Source organism: Lagenorhynchus albirostris, chromosome 16 (genome assembly GCF_949774975.1).
Source record: "Lagenorhynchus albirostris chromosome 16, mLagAlb1.1, whole genome shotgun sequence".
In the NCBI taxonomy this organism is placed as follows: Eukaryota; Metazoa; Chordata; class Mammalia; order Artiodactyla; family Delphinidae; genus Lagenorhynchus; species Lagenorhynchus albirostris.
In genome coordinates this window covers 59,451,217-59,468,555 of record NC_083110.1, presented here as the reverse complement: position 1 = coordinate 59,468,555, position 17,339 = coordinate 59,451,217, and the positions used below count along the sequence as shown (strand labels likewise).

Below are 17,339 nucleotides of genomic sequence, written 5' to 3'. Positions count from 1 at the left end.
GCCACAATGTAATCCTGCCTTTGTATTGCTTTGTTTATGTGTTCATTTACAATATCAGGGACGGAAAAAAAAAAAAGTTGTCTGAACCAGTCCCAACCTCTCGGAGGTCATGGCTCAGGGACCCACGACTAGTGGGGTCGGGATGAAAGGGGGACTTGGAAGGCGGGGTTTGGGCAGCAGGAGTTTCAGGGCCAGATCCCAGGCCTCGGTGATTTGGGCTCTGCGCTCCCGCGGAGCCTCAGGGAAAGCGCCGCTAGAGTCAAACGGGCCCCGCGTAGCCCTGCCAACCCCGCCACCACCTGGAAGAGAGCATCCGGCGAAGCAGCCGCGAGACGCAAAATGGGGCGTGGCCGTGGGCGGAGTGGGGCGGGGCCGCGGGCGGCGCGAAGGAAAGGCCGGGGCGGGGACACAGTGGCTGGTCTGGCGCGAGGGATGGTGTCAGGCCCTACCCCCACCCCCCGCTGGGAGCACCAGAGGTGACCTCGGCCTAGCGCTCCTGCTCCAGGCGGGGCCGGCGGCGGCGCCTCCAGGCCGTGGGCGCCAGTGGCCTGCTAGCGCCGGAAGGGCCGGGCCTGCGCGCTCCGGGGACTTGCGGGCCGACGGCGCGGGCGCGGGCCCGGCGGGAGGGGCTACGGCTGATCTGTTTTTCGTTTCCTCTTACACCCTTTCTCAGTGTCATCCTGAACACCGGAAGGTGCAGCGGCAGGGCTACGGACAGACCCACCCACTCTGCCCCTCTGTTGTGTGGCCACGAGGACGCCCATTCCTCTCTGGACTCCACCCATTAAAGCGGTTTCAGGGTACGCATATATGGCCATCTGTCCCCAGAGTGAAAAGTCGGTGTTTAACCGTTTAGAAATGGGAACTTTTGGAGAAGGAGAAACACTCCCATGGGGCAGAGGAGTTTCCTGGGGAAGAGGCATAAGGAAGTCACGGGTCCTCACTCGAGAAGCACCTCTTTACAGGTCCCCCGAGCGCGCAGGCCTGGCCTTTCTGGCTAGGAGGCCACCGGCTCTAGGAGGCCCCTGGCGTGCAGTTTGACAGGCCCCGGACCCCTGGATTTACCCCTTCCAGAGTTCGGGATGCTCGTCTGGGAACAGCTTAGGGGCCGTGCGGATTTCATCCACTTTAACAGCTTTGCGTCCTGATTTTTGTCTCCCATCTAGCTCTTCGGCTCTAGATGCAGAGGTTCTCAGGGTTGGCTGGAAGCCACAGCCCAGTCTCCTGATGCAGTCTGAATCCAGCCGGTGTGAAGAGGAAACTCCTTCCCTCTCGTGGGGTTTGGATCCTGTGTTTCTAGCCTTCGCCAAACTCTACATCAGGGATATCCTGGACTTGAAGGAGTCCCACCAGGTGCCAGGTATGTGGCTGGTCGGCCTGGTGTGCTGCTCTGTGCTGCATCTGCACCCCACCCACCCTTCCCCAAAGCTACAGAAATCTGGGGCTTAGGGGCTTAGCAGAGCCTTTCCAGCTGCAGGCTTTGAAATTGACATAACCTGGATCCTCAAACAAGTTCATTTCTGTGCAAGTAAAAGCAGTCTCTTTTTTATTTTTTAAATAGATGCTTGGGGGAGTAACTTTGTACTGAAGAATGTTTTTTACCTGGGTTTGAGGTCTTTCATATTTAAAAATACTCAGTTTTTCTCTGGACCTGCTTGTGGTGGAAAGCTCAGGCCTTGCTCCCTTTCCTAACTTCACCACTTACCTGGCCTGGGCATGTGACTCACCTGTAAAGTTTAGGTGTCTTCATTGTAAAATGAGGATTAACCGTGCTTGATTTTCTTGTGGGGTTTGGTTTTATTTTGAATAGATGAGAATCAAAATAAAATAAACTCCTTGAGAGGGAGGACATCATGTGCCTTGTTCATCTATGTAATCCCAGCACTTAAACAGTGCCTGGCCTCTGGTAGGCTCTCAAGTAGTAGTAATTGGAGCAACAAAGCATTATAAATGTAAAGTTAAAGAAATCATTTTTTTAAATTAGAGTGGTGGTCACTAAAAATAGGATCTTCATACCCCCAAATATAGCAAATATAGTTTAGGGTAAATTTAAGTAATTTACATAGTTGTGGATGTATCTTCACATGTTTACTGTGCTGTATGAGAAGTTTGGTTAAACTCTCTTTGCTATTTTGAATGAATAGAAAGCTATGAGTCAGAAGTAGTTCAGAATCTCAAGCATGCAGTTTTAATGAGACCACATTTTGTGTGTTTCCCGTTCTATGTACAGATATATTTGGATGACCTTATACTAAAGCCTTTTGTACAGATTTTTCACCACACCTTCATTTTCTAAGTATTGTTGGAAATGATCTGGTTTTTTCCTTGGAAGGCAGCCATCCTCCCCCACTGTTGTCTGTTTTCCAGAACAGTCTAGTAGTCTTCATAGCTTATCTCCTCAGGAAGAAATTAATTCACACCAAATGCCAGGCTTGCGTAAAGATCTTCTGTAGGTACTCAAGGAAGTATCAGGGATGCTATAGGAGCTTAACTCTTCCTGTGGGTGAAGAACTGTATAATGTATTAACAACAAACCAAGGAAAACTTCTCCCAGTGATCTTTGTTATGTTGCTGGTGGTAATGTTTCAGATGTAGTTTTTAAAATGAAACTGTTGTCAAACCCCAGTTTGTGTGCCTGACACACAGTGAGTCCAAACAAACCAAAACGTTGGAGTTTGGAGCAGAGAGAGGTTTATTGCAAGGGCCAAGCAAGGAGAACAGGCAGCTCAGGCTCAAAAAACCCGAACTCCCTCATGGTTTTCAGGGAAGAGTTTATTTATGTATGTATGTATGTATTTATTTATGGTTGTGTTGGGTCTTCATTGCTGTGTGTGGGCTTTCTCTAGTTGCGGCGAGCGGGAGCTACTCTTCGTTGCGTTGCACAGGCTCCTCATTGTGGTGGCTTCTCTTGTTGCAGAACATGGGCTCTAGGCGCACGGGCTTCAGTAGTTGTGGCACGTGGGCTCAGTAGTTGTGGCACACAGGCTTAGTTGCTCTGCGGCATGTGGGATCTTCCTGGACCAGGGCTCGAACCCACGTCCCCTGCATTGGCAGGCGGATTCTTAACCACTGCGACACCAGGGAAGTCCCCCCTCAGGGTAGAAATTTTAAAAGCAACATTTGGGGTGAGGGCTACAGGGTTTATGACCTTCTTCTGATTGGTTGGTGGTGAGGTAACAGTGTGGTATTCCAGGAATTTCAATCATCAACCTTCTGGTTCTGACCAATCTGGGGTGTCAGCCTGTAGTTACCATACTCCACCTGGGTGAGGGTCTTAGTTCCTGCAGAACAACTCAAAGATGTATATCAGACTATTAGGTATATCCCTTGAGGGGGAACTAGAACTCTGTTTTTTGATGCACTATTGTTTCTTGACTGCTTTTTCTTTGCTTCTGCATTCCCTCAATCCCCTAATTAGTAACTACTTGAACCTGCCCTTTGGAACTCAGGGAGGTGTAGGATCCTGAAGCCTTTTTCCTACAAAAAAGAAACGAGGGGGGCTTCCCTGGTGGCGCAGTGGTTGGGAGTCCGCCTGCCGATGCAGGGGACTCGGGTTCATGCCCCGGTCCTGGAAGATCCCACATGCTGCGGAGCGGCTGGGCCCGTGAGCTATGGCCGCTGAGCCTGCGCGTCCGGAGCCTGCACTCCACAACGGGAGAGGCCACAGCAGTGACAGGCCCGTGTACCACAAAAAAAAAAAAAAAAAAAGAAATGAGGGACACGGAAATGCTTTTGTATCCAGGAGGGCCCTGCTTGGTTTCAAAACCTCATGGTTGAAGAAGACATTAACCATAATTTCATAGAGTGATCTTCTTTAGACTATACTCTAGGGTTCTGAGGGGTGGGAAATGCTACTAGTTTAGGTTTTTATTTTTGAATTGTTTTGTTGTTGTGTTTGGTTTGGTTGTCATAAAAAAAGTAAACCTTTTATTTTGACTGCATAAAATTTAGAAATGTTTAAACAGCAAAGAATATCTTACACACACAAAAAGAAACAAACGTGTAATGAAGAATTTGGCTGGCCTGTGTTCGAGGTTCCTAGAAGATCTTTGGATTTCTGGAATGATAGGAGTGTTTTTGTTATTCATGGTGGACCCCTTGAACCACATCTGAGTTTATGCTGATGAGGTGCCTCCTGCTGGGCCGCTAGGTAGTTTCAGGGTGGGGGCCTTTCAGGCCTGAAAAACCAACCATGTGATTAGAGGGTTGGCTTTGAGCCAGGTGACATCAACCCAACCCCGCAGGAGGGGAGGGGGACTGGAGATTGAGTTGTCAAGTGGGCAGTGATTCAGTCAATCTTGCCTATGTAATGAAACCCTAATTAAAACTCTGGACATTGAGGCGTCGGTGAGCTTTCCTGCTTGGTAATCATACTTGATGTGTCAGGGTGATGTGTCCTGAGGACATGGCCGCTTTATGCTTAGACTCTCCTAGACCTTGTCCTATGCATCTCTTCATTTGGCTAGTCCTGGTTTGTCCCCTTCATTATAAAACTGTAATCTTAAGTATAGCACCTTCCTGAGTCCTGTGTGTCATTCTATTAAAGTATCAAACCTGAGGTTGTTGTGGAGGGTGTCGGTAGCCAGTTCCTCAGAAGTGTGCATGGCCCGAGGACCCTCAAACTTGGGGCTGATGCTTGAAGTGGGAGTCTCTTGTGGGAGACAGTGTCCTTAACCTGTGAAATTCAACCTTACCCTGGCTAGTTAGCGTCTGAATTGCCTTGCAAAGTGGTTGTAGAATGTCAACTCCCCGAAATTAACCTGTGAATTTAGAGTTAAACTAATAGAATATCGTGAAGTTTGACTGTGGTGGTTTGGTTAGGGATGTGTCCCCCGTGTCCCCTGCATTGGCAGGCGGATTCTTAACAACCTCGCCACCAGGAAAGTCCCAAAAGTACTTTTAAAAAAGAGAAAAAAGGCAGATGTCTTGCTGTGGGTGTGGCTGTCACTGCTGTGAAAGCTGAATCAAAGCTACCTGTGACCCTGGGTCCCTGAGCCCTTCCACAGTGACCCTCCTCCTTCCTGGGGATCTGATGATCCAGGGGATGGATCCCCTGATATGGTTGGAGCTCTGTAGGCTGCATGTAGAACAAAGGCAGCAGGAGTGAAAGGACCACTTGGGAAAGGCTGCAAGTTAAACTCAGCATTAGCCAGTATCTGTTGTTATTTTCTTTTCTTAGCTCATCAAGCTTTCTCTCAGTCGATAGAGCTGCCATCCAGCTTTCTCAAGTTCTTTTCCCATAGAGGAGATTCTAGTGTGAAAGAAGTGGTTCTCTCCATTGCTTTTTCCATGTCCTCCTTTTTTATTTTTGTTTTTTTTATTTTTTGGCCACACTGTGCAGTATGTGGGATCTCAGTTCCCTGACCAGGGATCAAACCTGCACCCCCTGCATTGGAAGCGTGGAGGCTTAATCAGTGGACCACCAGGGAGGTCCCATCCATGTCCTCCTTCTTCTTGTTCAGGTTGTGCTTCTGACGTGTATCGTTCAAGTTTCTATACACTGGGGCAACTTTCTTCTCTGTTTCCAAGCAGTTTATATCCTCCTCAATCAATTTTCTCTTTGTGATTTTATTCAAACCATCTGTTATTTTCTGCTAACTTGTCCTCCATTCTTCTTTTTGTGTTGCTTTTATGATGTTTTTCCTTGTTTTTTTGCATCTTTGAGCGACTCTCTCCTTGAAGACGAGCACTGTCAGTCTATGAGATGAAAGTTTAGGGGCTTCCTTGGTGGCGCAGTGGTTAAGAATCTGCCTGCCAATGCAAGGGACACAGGTTCGAGCCCTGGTCCGGGAGGATCCCACATGCCGTGGAGCAGCTAAGCCTGTGCGCCACAACTACTGAGCCTGTGCTCTGGAGCCCGTGAGCCACAACTACTGAGCCCACGTGCCACAACTACTGAAGCCTGTGTGCCTAGAGCCCATGCTCCACAGCAAGGGAAGCCACCGCAATGAGAAGCCTGCGCACCGCAGCAAGGAGTGGCTCCCGCTTGCCGCAGCTAGAGAAAGCCCGCACGCAGCAGTGAAGACCCAATGCAGACAAAAATAAATTAAAAAATTAAAAAAAAAAAAGTTTAGGGGGCTCCCTTTTCTGTCTTTTTTCAAGAAAGTCTACTGTGTCCTCCAGTGGAGGCCTGTTCAGGTTTTTTCAAGTGTTGCCCAGTGCAGAGTTGGTAATGTTGGAGGACTGGCATCTACCACAGGTGACTTGACGACTTTGTTGGCTTGTGTCGTCAGTCCAGTCTTCTCTGTATACTTGCCTTTTCTGTATACTTCAGCCAAGGCAGAACACCTTTTGGCTGGCTCTTTTCCCCTTCTTAAAGCGTGTGGGCTCTTCATTATAAAAACCACCATAGCGGCACATACCAGGGTGTCCCAGGAAGACCCAAAGAATCCTGGGGCTTGTCTCAAGCTTTCAACATCACCAGTAGAGCACCCCACAGTGGCTTCTGGACCAGCTGGAAAGACTTCAGGGGCAGGCAGCAGGCCCTCCGTGGGTCCACAGGGCCTCCCGCTGCCGGTGTCCTGGGAGCCACACCAGCCACGCAGAGCCCTGGGGGGTGTACCGTCTCTGATGGTACCAGGAGCACACTGTCTCTAATGGCCGGCAACCAGGACAGACCATCAGTTAGGCTGGGGGAGACAGAGGCCAGTCAGGTTCTAGGAAAGAGCTCTCTCTAACTTGGCTCTGCTCAGCGCACAGATAGAAAGTCCAGCGCATTTGGGGAAGCAGAAAGGGCTGACTGCAGCCAGAGACCAGTCTGGAGCTCAGGCCACCCTCATCCCCCCGCCCCAGCCCTACAGCAAAGCTGGACCAAAGCAGGGCCATACCATAGCCCGTCTCTGCACACAGGCGTGTCAGGGCATGATGGTGGGGCACACTTCAGCAGAGGATGCCATGCCCCTGACTCTGGGGTAGGCTCATTCTCCCCATTTAAACTTCCCTTCTGCTGCAGTAAGCCCGAGACTGCCAGCAAAGGTCCTATGGGGGCCACCCTCCCCTGAAGGTGCCCTCTCTCCTTTGTGTCTGATCAGTGCAGGCAGGCAGGGCTGGAGGACTGAGGGTCTCCCCACAGGTCATCATAGGGTTTCAATGGTAAGAACTCAGGAGAAGTCAGTCAGAACTGTCCTGCTCTTAAGATTTCATGGATCTTCTGTGGAACCAGTTTGACCCTATTCAGTCCAAGTGTTCCTGGAGGGAAGCAATTCTGCTCCAGGGATGACACAGGGACCCAGGCTCCTTCCCTCATGTGTCTGTGCCGTTTCAGCTCTTGGCCCCCAAGGTTGCCCTCTGCACGGTCTCCAGTCCACTAAGTCATCTTTGGAAGTATGCCTCTGCTAGGGGGAGGGCCTGGGTGAATTTGACATCTTCAAACCACGTCTCACTCCCCTGGAATCTCCGGCTAACTGAGGCTCAGAAGCTCCTTGTCCATCCCCTGGGGACTCGGCCATGGGCGATTGGTCCCCAGCCCCTTTATCCACATGGGAAACAAGAGAACCATCAGTGGAGGCCATTCTGGGGGTTCTGAAGGGCTTCAGGGTTCAGTCTGCGGGGTCCCCTCCCCCCATGGATGTGGAGAAGACAGACTCTGACCAGACTTGGCGAGGACCAGAGAGGGTGAGGGTGGCCAAATACCTGAAGTGATGACTGATTCTTTTTTTTTTTTTCTGTGCGGTACGCGGGCCTCTCACTGCCGCGGCCCCTCCCGTTGCGGAGCACAGGCTCCGGACGCGCAGGCTCAGCGGCCATGGCTCACGGGCCCAGCCGCTCCGCGGCACGTGGGATCTTCCTGGACCAGGGCACGAACCCGTGTCCCCCTGCATCGGCAGGCGGACTCCCAACCACTGCGTCACCAGGGAAGCCCATGACTGATTCTTTGTTTGCAATTCATGTATTTATTTGAAAAGGAAGTCGCCATTTAAAAGTTTATAGCCTCTTTCTGAAAGTAAAGAATTCGGTCATCGTAGGGAGAAAAAAAATGGCTGGAGAGGATTTTAGTCCAGACTTTTTAGCTGCAGGTGACAGGAACACAACGCAAGTAGCTTAAGCCCAAAGAGGCAGTTTCAGGTAAGGATGTTGGGGGCCCCACGGGAGCCGGGACAGCGCTGGGGTCTCGGATGGGAATTGAGGGCTCACCGCTGCCAGGAGTCCCTCTGTTCCATCTCCGTCACGGAGTCCAAAAAAGGCCTCCGGGAGTCGGTGGGTAGGGTTCTTCCTCTCACGCTTCTCCTCTGGCGGGAACCTGCCTGCTGGCATCTGTTGCCTAGGCTTTGAAAATAGAATTTTAAAAAGAGAAGTTTTTGAGTTGTAATCTACCGGCCCCAAAGGGTAGTGTTTTGTAACCTAAAACCTTCTCTTTTTCTTAAAAAAAAAAAAAGTGCTACTGCTAATTCGTAGAAATGATGACTGGTTTCCTCGAAAAGCCAGAGAAGCCTTTTCTCGTGGTTTCCTCTCTTTCCTTTTCCAGTCCCTCAAAATATAGTACTGTGTTGTGTCTCATAATACTGCGGCTGTTTTTAGGCCCTTATGAGAGTTCTACAGGCAGGTGCATTTCATTCTCACAAGTGGAAAGAAGATTAACCACATCTAGTTGGACAATACTGGTTTTCTCTTTTCTGTGCTAGTACAAGCTTCTTTAAAGCCACACTTTCTACTTATAACCCTTGAGGAAAAGACATCTGAATTTCTTGGGGTTTGGCATTTGTCAAGAGCTGATTCTTAAGTCTGAAATTTTAGCAAGCAGCATGCCACTGATTTTTGACACAGTTAACATTTACTGAAGCAGAAAACGTCATCATACGTTATACGGACTTTGCCTTTTTTTCCCTTTAATTTCAGGTGTATTTTTTTACAGTGGGCATCCAATAAAACAGGTAGATATCTTGGGAACTGTAATTGGAGTGAGAGAAAGAGATGCTTTCTACATTTGTGGAGGTAAGAACAATTGTGTCTGACATTGAGTTTATGTGGAAGGACCCCACTTAACTGGACATTGTATTTGAAGCAACCCCAGCCTTTCAGAGCAGCTGGGGCCTCTCATAACCCCCATGCGCTTGTCCTCTATTGGGAACCATTTACAGCCACCAACATGGACTAAGTGTAAAATGAGGCAACGGGTGGGAATGATACTGATGAATATTGTCAGGTGACAGCTGCTGGGGAGCTAGGAGGCAGAAGAATTAAACTACAGTCTAGGGTCACTGGTTGATCAGGGACAGATACCTGATACCTAGGGCATAGCTATAAATAGCAAAGGATGGTGATATATGTTTATATTGATACCTTTAAAATAAAAAGGCCAGATTAACATTAAAGTAGACTCTTTAAGAAGACAAGGAGATATGAAAAATAATTTATAAGATTTATATCCAGAACAGTTAAAAAAAAAAAAAAAAGCTTTTTGGTACCCAAAGGGGTAAAAATCCATTATCAGAAAATTTCCCTTCCCTTATGATGATAGAAACTAAATAAAGGGTTTCTGTAGTTTGGATACCAGTGAACTATTAGGATATGATTTTAGTGTCATGGGTCTTGACTTTTTTTTTGCATTGAGTTTAATGTAATCATTTTAATATATTGCCTAAGATTCTCTGTAGTTAAGAGGCCAAGCTGGATATTTTGTGGGAAGCTTAACTTTGAATTCCAACCTTTGCTATAATTGACATTGTCACTTTTTGTTACATTCACTTGGATTTGTATTCTTTTTCTACTTGGGGAAAAACAGAAGGCAGTTGAACTAGGTGACCAAGAACATTTCATTGGCAGTCTGTGCATGACTGATAATTTACAGATACAATTTCTTCAACATATATTCATTTTCCTGGGGATGATTGTCTTGTGCTTATAAAATAACATGTGAGAGATGAGATTTCTCATGCCCTCTGCTTTTTCCCAGCTTGTATTTTTTTAAAACTCTGAAATAGATCACCTTGTCATGCATCCCCATACTGGATCTCTTCTCTGCTTTATTTTACCATAGATACTGGTTCTCTTTTTCTCCAGGCAGTTCAACAAACATTCACTAAGTTCCTACAGCATACCCAGCTGCTGGCAAGTACGTTATCTGTACTTCCTCTCCAAGTACCAGTGATGAAATGATAGTATCTGTCAGTTTACAGAGCACTTATGCATGCATAATTTCATGTTATTCTCCTCCCAGTCTTTTGAAATGGAAAAGACAGATTATTATTTCCATTTTATAGATGAGAAAACTAAGGTTCAGTTACTTGCTCAAGGTTCCACTGATGGGTCCAATCTCTTTACTAACTCCAGTGTGCTGTGTAGTCTCCATAGAACTCAAATTCTAAAAGAAAAAGAGATTTTTCTATCAGTGTTACTCAGGGGCTGGGGGCAGGGAGGGATGAATAGGTGGAGCACAGAGGAAGTTTAGGGCAGTGAAACTATTCTGTATGGTTCTGTAATGGTGGATGTGTGTCATTATACGTTTGACCAAACCCACAGGATATACAACACCAAGTGTGAACCCTAGTGTAAACTATGGACTTTGACTGATAATGATATGTCAATGTAGATTCATCAATTGAAACCAATGTACCACTCTGGTGGGGATGTTGGTAATGCGGAAGCTATACGTGTGAGGGGGCAGGGGATAATGGGAAACCTCGGTATCTTCTGCCCACTTCTGCTGTGAACCTAAAACTGCTCTAAAAATAAAGTCTATTAAAAAGTTTTTTTTAAAAAAAGATTTTTCTCTGTCCCATGCCCCTCCTCCCACCCCCCCCCCAAAATCAGCTGCATCTGGTTTTTAATTTTCTGATTTTTAGATCAGAATGAGGCTATTTGAGGACATCAGTCCTGGCTGCAGAACCAGGCCAGATATAATCTGGCCTGCAGAAACAGGCCAGATATAATGCCTCTGACCTAAAGGGGTTTCATTTAACCCCTTTTCCCTTCATAAAGAGATGAAGGCAATATGGCTGACTCTTCCCCAATAAACATTTCTCTTAGACTGGATGTCGTGAGAGCATGGCACATCTGTGGTTTGTCGGGAAATGAAAAGCGTCTGAAGGCTGAAGTAATTGAGAGTATAAACACTTGGGACTTTAATTCCTGTGAGGCCTGCTCAAGAGAGAGCTGCACATACCCTGCTGTTCTCAGGCCCAGCTTGGCTCTCGGACCACCTGCCAGGTGGCTACTCCTGCTGTCCCAGGTCCTCTTCCTCCTGACTCACTGCAGGCCTATATGCTGGGGTTGCTTCCTGCTCACCCTGATTCGTCCCATGGCTGAAACAAAAGGCCGGCAGCCCAGGCCATGCTGCCCAGCTAGGGAGGACACTGCCCAGCATGGCAAGAACACTCCCCTTCCAGGGCCTTCCAGTAGCCAGGCCTCAGGATGCCAGGGCGGTGTCTGCTGGGAGAAGTTACCAACCAGGAAGTCAGAGAGTTTGGTGGCAGTGCCCTGAGCACACAGAGCACCTGGCAGCAACTCAAGCTCAGACCTAGAATCCTGGGAGACTACAGTCAAGACCAGAATGACCTCACATTTTCTAGAACAAATACTCATGTGCCAATATTTTTTGACTTAGAATTATAAGGCAAAATTTTAAACTGGCCAGAGAAGTAGTGTGCCTAGAAGTGTCATACATTATTTTTTAATTCAAAATGTCCTTATTGATTTTTTTTTTGCTTCTTAAAATGATACTCACTATAAAATAAAATTTAAAGCTAGAGAAAATTTTAATGAAGTACATAAAGCTCATGTGAAATGCTGTAAATCAGATAAAAACAATATCAGTGTTTAGGTGAACATCCTTCCTAGTTTTTCTAACATGTTCCTAATATGAAGAAATATAGATATGCCTTATTTCTTTCTGTTTTTAATGTTTCTGGAATTAGGCTTACAGTCAATGTATACATTGAATATGGGGTTCCTTCTACATACTCCAAAAGAAACTGCTATTAGCATTTTAATGTCTTAAGGTCATTTCTGTCAAAACATACTATTTAATGTTTTACATAAATTAGCTTATATATGATATATATGACTATATATATATAATTTCTGTTTTGCAATGAGATTAATAGCAATGACCATGGATCTTCATTATAACTTTGTATTCTCATATGCCATGCCATTGTAATTTATTTAACCACTTATATATTTATAAACATTTAGGTTATTTCCAACTTCCAGAACTATAAACAATATTATAATGAACAGCCTTATACAAAATATATATATCTGTGCATTTGTTCCATTTTTCTCTTCAGGATAAATTACTGGAAGTAAATACTAAGTCAAAGGATAAAAACATTTCAAAATTTGATAGACATTTCCAAACTTAGTCTTTAGAAATTTGGCATGAATTTACACTCCTGCTAACAGCATATGAGGGTATCAGTATTTTTAATATTTGTCTTCTAGGAGTTGAGAAGTTATTTAAATTTGCTTCTTTTTTCTGGTAACTAGTGATTTAGCATACTGACAAATGTCTGCTGGTCATTTTTGTACCTTCCATGAATGGCGTATTCTTTTTCTTTGCCACTTTTTCTCTTATAGTTTTGGTCTTTTCCTTATTAATTTGTATGAGTTCTTTATATATTAAGATATTAACTCCATTGTTTGGAAAATTGCTATACAGAGTTAGTTTTTAGTTGGTCAAATATATCAGACTTCTAGAATGAGTTGTGATTTTCAGGTCTGTTTAAAGAAGTCTCCCCCCACCAACTGTAAGCCCAGGATTGAAAGTATTCACCCATATTTTTTTCTCATCTTCTTAAGTTTACCTATATTGTATTTAATAAAATAAAATCTATCTAGAATTTATTTTAGTATAAGAAGTATTCTTCTCAGCTTCTGCTTTAAACACAGATTTAAACAAGCAATAAAGAAATTTTGCCATATGTTTCTTCTATATTACATGTGTTTTTACAACAGTCTAGCTGATGATTTTTTAAAAATCATTAAGCCCACCGAACCCATGTTGATCAACCTCTGTTCTGAGATTGTCAGAAATTAGGCCAAGAGAAACACCTCTCATCCTTGATCCTATCATCCTTGAAACATCTGCAAATTTTTCTGCAGTTATAAATCCAAGTACAATGGAAATTCTCTTTTTTTTTTTTTTTGGCACTGTGGCTAAAATAAGCCAGACCAATACTGCTTGTGTGAACAAGGTATAATTATTTTTTATTATGAAAATAAAACTTTGCCCTTCTGTGATATGCTTAGCTTTCCTTACATCCCCTGCAGTGGTAAGGACAGGGTAGAAGCTCTTTCAAAGAGAAGCCCAGGCCAGAAGACTTGGGATGCTTTGTCTTGGTAAGTCAGCAAGCTATCGAGAGAGCACATGGTGACAGATGGCTGTGCTCTGAGTGCCTCTAACCACAGATCAGGCAATGGTCTCTGGTTGCAGGTTGGAGTGCAAGACTGATTTTACATGTTAGCAGATATTGAGATCTTTGCACTTAACTTCCTGAGGACACCATTTTTAGGAGAGGTTAATACCCTTGAGATAGGGTAAGAGAAATGCTGACTACATTCTGCTGGGCTCATGTATTACACTGACATTGCAGACAAGCAATTCCCACTGGATTGTGGTGAGAGATTATTTCTAAGGGTGGAAGAAAAGTTTGCTCAGGGATTTGCCCAACCAGGCTATTGAAAATGTCATCTTACAGTTTGGCTGAATGCAATGGCAATGTGCTAATTCACCTGTAATGCCCATATCTCTGTTGTACACTTTTACGCTTCTCTTGCAGTGGATGATAGCACTGGAGTTATAAACTGCATCTGCTGGAAGAAATTGAATAATACCAGATCCTCATCAGGTAATTTTATTTGCCACGCTTCTTTACCTTTACAGCTAACCAGTAGATTTTACTTAGGGTAGCTCAGCAGAGTAGCTGGAGTACTAATTTTCACATTTATTCATTGGTGAATTACATTGATCAACTTGAAGCACTACACCCAGAACTTTGGCTGCTCTGCAAACTGATATTAGTGGGGAGCCAGTTGCTTTTCTTGCTCTCATTTCTTTGGTGCTCACTTCCTCCTAAGCCTACAGGAATGTGAATAGGTTACTAGAAGTTTCAGTGTTTCATTTTTACCATGACATTATTCCACAGGTCAAGATAGTTTAGCCTAATTGCTGATCAGGTGAGAATCCCCTTGCTCTGGGCATATCACTTGACCAAAGCTTTTTTGAAAGCTTTTGCCCTGACATGGTTGCCACTAACATCTATGCTCCCATGATCTAAATTTTCTGAAATCTCTAGCTTGTTCAAACAAATATGCTAGGAGTTCTAAGACTGATGAGAAGGTAAGATAGGATTCCCTTGAAGTTAGCCATTAAATAATATAAAATAATATAAACTAAAAAAGAACTTTAAAATAGTATATTGAACTCATTGACTATAACTGAAACAGCATTTGGAATTTCTTGAGTCTGTTTTAATAGTCCTTAGGTAGGTTTTTGAGTTGCATAAGTTCATAATATATATCAAAATACATATTGTGCAATAGTGGTGATCATTTTTGGTTCTAGAGAAGCTATGGAAACTGGGGCCTTGTTTTTCTCTGTTTTATAGCATATGCATTATGATGCCATATACACTGGGGTTATTCAGTAAATATTACCTGCTCTGATATCTAACATCTACTATCTATGTCCTCCTGTTATACGCGTGGTAAGAATGTGTAACACTTGGAGTAGTTTCTTTTTCTTTTTGACATTACCTGTCAGAATCTCAACTTCCTACTTTGACTGTACTGACCAGTGAGATGCTCCTTTGCTTAATTTTCTGATGTATTTATATTTAGAATTTGGCCATCACTGATGTATTTATATTTAGAATTTGGCCATCACTTTCATATAACTTTGGTATTCCTATTTCCTAATTTGGGAACATCTATATCAGTGGTACTACTTAGTACTACTTAGTACCACTAAGCTTTGCAGATTAGAAAAAACTTAAGGCAGACAACAGGTTTTTGTGTAGATATCTCACAGGTAAGAGATAAACCTATATGACAATCAGATATTTGAACTTTCATATATGTCCAGGGTATTAAAATTATTTGCAGATTTATGGTTGTGGTATTGTCATGATCTTCAATCAGAAGGTGTAGTTTCAATATGCATACTTGTTTTAAACCAAGGGTCAGCGGACATTTTCTGTACAGGGCCAGACAATAATTATCTTCTGGTTTGTGGGCCATATGGTCTGCATCTCAAATGTTCAACACTGCCGTTGTTAACACCAAAGCAACTATAGACAGTACATAAACAAACAAGCATGGTTGTGTTCTAATAAAACTTTATTTACAAAAACAGATTGTGGGTAGATTTGGTCCATGGGTTGTAGTTTATCGACTGTTGTTTTCGACATTGTTTTAATTTTCAAAATCAACTCTTTTTTTAAAAAATAAATGGCAGCAGAAATATTATATGATTCAGTAATTTTTTAGATAAAATGTCTATTAATACTGAAAGAGAGATTTTTTAAATATCTGTAAGTAGATGAATAGATGAACAGTCACAGTTGGTAGCCTTAATCAGAAATTGCTTTGAGAATAAAAAGTGAGGGTAAGGGTGCAAGGAGAAAGCCTGAAAGTGATTCTCATCATGTTATATATGAAGTGATATTTTAAAATTGTTCCCAACTAGCCCATTCTCTCCTTTTAATTTAATCGCCCTTGGTTTTAAAGCTTTCCACTGGAAAGTGTCCATTGAAGACTAATTTTTTTAAACGAACTTTAGTCTGAGTCAAAATCATGTTCTCGTCAGTTACAGTATAAAAATATAATATTAACTCCTATAAATGTCACACTGATTGTACCATTTGGATTTAGCTTATGAGAAAAGTTAAGAAAGCTTGGAGCTTAATATTAGAATTTTAAAGAGGATTTATCTTCCAGCGTGGAATAGGCTGCTTAAAATGAAATTCTGTCAGGCTCCAACTATCTCATTCTACCATTAAATTACACAGCTTGAGCCCTTCTTTTGGCAGTTTGGTTCACCCTTTAAATGAAAGCTGAGCCTCTTTTTCTCAGACCAGCCCTCAGTCTGATCATTTCAGCAGTGCTGTATGAAGCATTTATTATCACCTATAATGTCTGAATCATGGCAGTGAAATTTATAAATACTTTTAAAGTTCAGCCTAAATGGAAGAGGACTTAGGGATAGGTACCCAGACAGAATAACTTTTTAAAAAGTAATACTTGGGTATTTTCTGAAGAAACCCAGTAAGTTGAGTAACGTTAATGCTGATTGTGTCTAGATTCCAAGCTCTTGGTTACTGGTCTATGCAAAGTTCTCTGAGCTCCTTAGGTTGCTGTTTCCCTTACTATAGTCAGTGTGTTAAAAGTAATAATGCCTTTGCACATTACAGAGCCATGGTTATCTAAGTTGTGTTAGATTAAGAAGCACAAAATTTGATCAATAGACCATTATTCATTCCATTATAGGAACCCTAGTATATGACAAAGCAGAAATAATACAACAGCAGGAAATAAGTAAGCATTTAACCAATGTTGTTGGTTCAAGTAGATAACAATATTAAAAAAGAGGTAACTGTGATCACTGTCTTACAGCTTACATAAAATAACCCAAAGAAGATAGAGTTGTGTATTTATCACAATAAGTATGGGGGTATCTATGTTAAGCTCTTATATGTTAAGCTGTTAAAGCAATGAAAGCTATCATCAGTGACAAGAGGGATAAACTAAAACATTTTTTTCAAACTTTTATGTATTAAAATGAAATCAAATAAACATAAAAAAGAAAGCAGTGGAATGGGGAGAGTGGATGTAATAAGCATAACTGATAAAGCTTCCCGGCATTTTTTTCAGAAATGAACATAAAGTGTTCAAAAGAGGTGAAGGGCTTATACATAAAGAAATGCAGAGAGCAGATCATCTTATATAAAAACACATGGTCTCTCTGGCAATTTAAAAGCAAAAATAAAACATTATAGAATCATTATGTATTTTTTAAGGTGTTAAAAATCCAAATGACTGAAGCCAGTATAGGAGCTGCAAGCCCACACACATTGCTGGTGACACCTTGTAGAAAGAGAATGGTTTGATTGGGGTTTTTTGGCAAACATTCTGATAATATGTAAGGAACTCTAAACCTGTTTGTACTTTTCTATCCAGTAATCCCCAATGAAAGACCCCAAAGAAAACAAAATTTTTGTCTTGAGGGCTTAATTGTTCATTTTCATAAGTAGCTGACATTTATTGAATGTTTCCTATAGATCTGACATTGCGCTAAGCTCATGATGTAAGGGTTAACTAAGATCATACACAACAGCTCCATATGTGAAGGGACTGTTAAATCCGCATCATAACTGAGGAAACAGGTACAGCAAGATTAAGCA

At 43.2% G+C, this 17,339-nt stretch overlaps 1 protein-coding gene across 4 annotated transcripts in view; it reads left to right on the top strand.

The window, feature by feature from the left end:
- The first annotated feature begins 521 nt into the window (after positions 1 to 521).
- The window catches only part of STN1 (STN1 subunit of CST complex), a 44,445-nt gene continuing 27,627 nt past the window's right edge, over positions 522 to 17,339 (top strand). The window contains exons 1-4 of one of the 4 annotated variants that reach the window (XR_009535930.1): positions 522 to 800; positions 1,167 to 1,360; positions 8,836 to 8,931; positions 13,719 to 13,787. Coding sequence is in view for 3 of the 4 variants with exons in the window: in XM_060125297.1 (XP_059981280.1) it covers positions 1,228 to 1,360; positions 8,836 to 8,931; positions 13,719 to 13,787 (298 nt within the window). In the remaining variant the exon portion in view is untranslated. The remainder of the gene's footprint in view (positions 801 to 1,166; positions 1,361 to 8,835; positions 8,932 to 13,718; positions 13,788 to 17,339) is intronic. The other 3 variants (XM_060125297.1, XM_060125298.1, XM_060125299.1) reach the window with 3 other exon arrangements.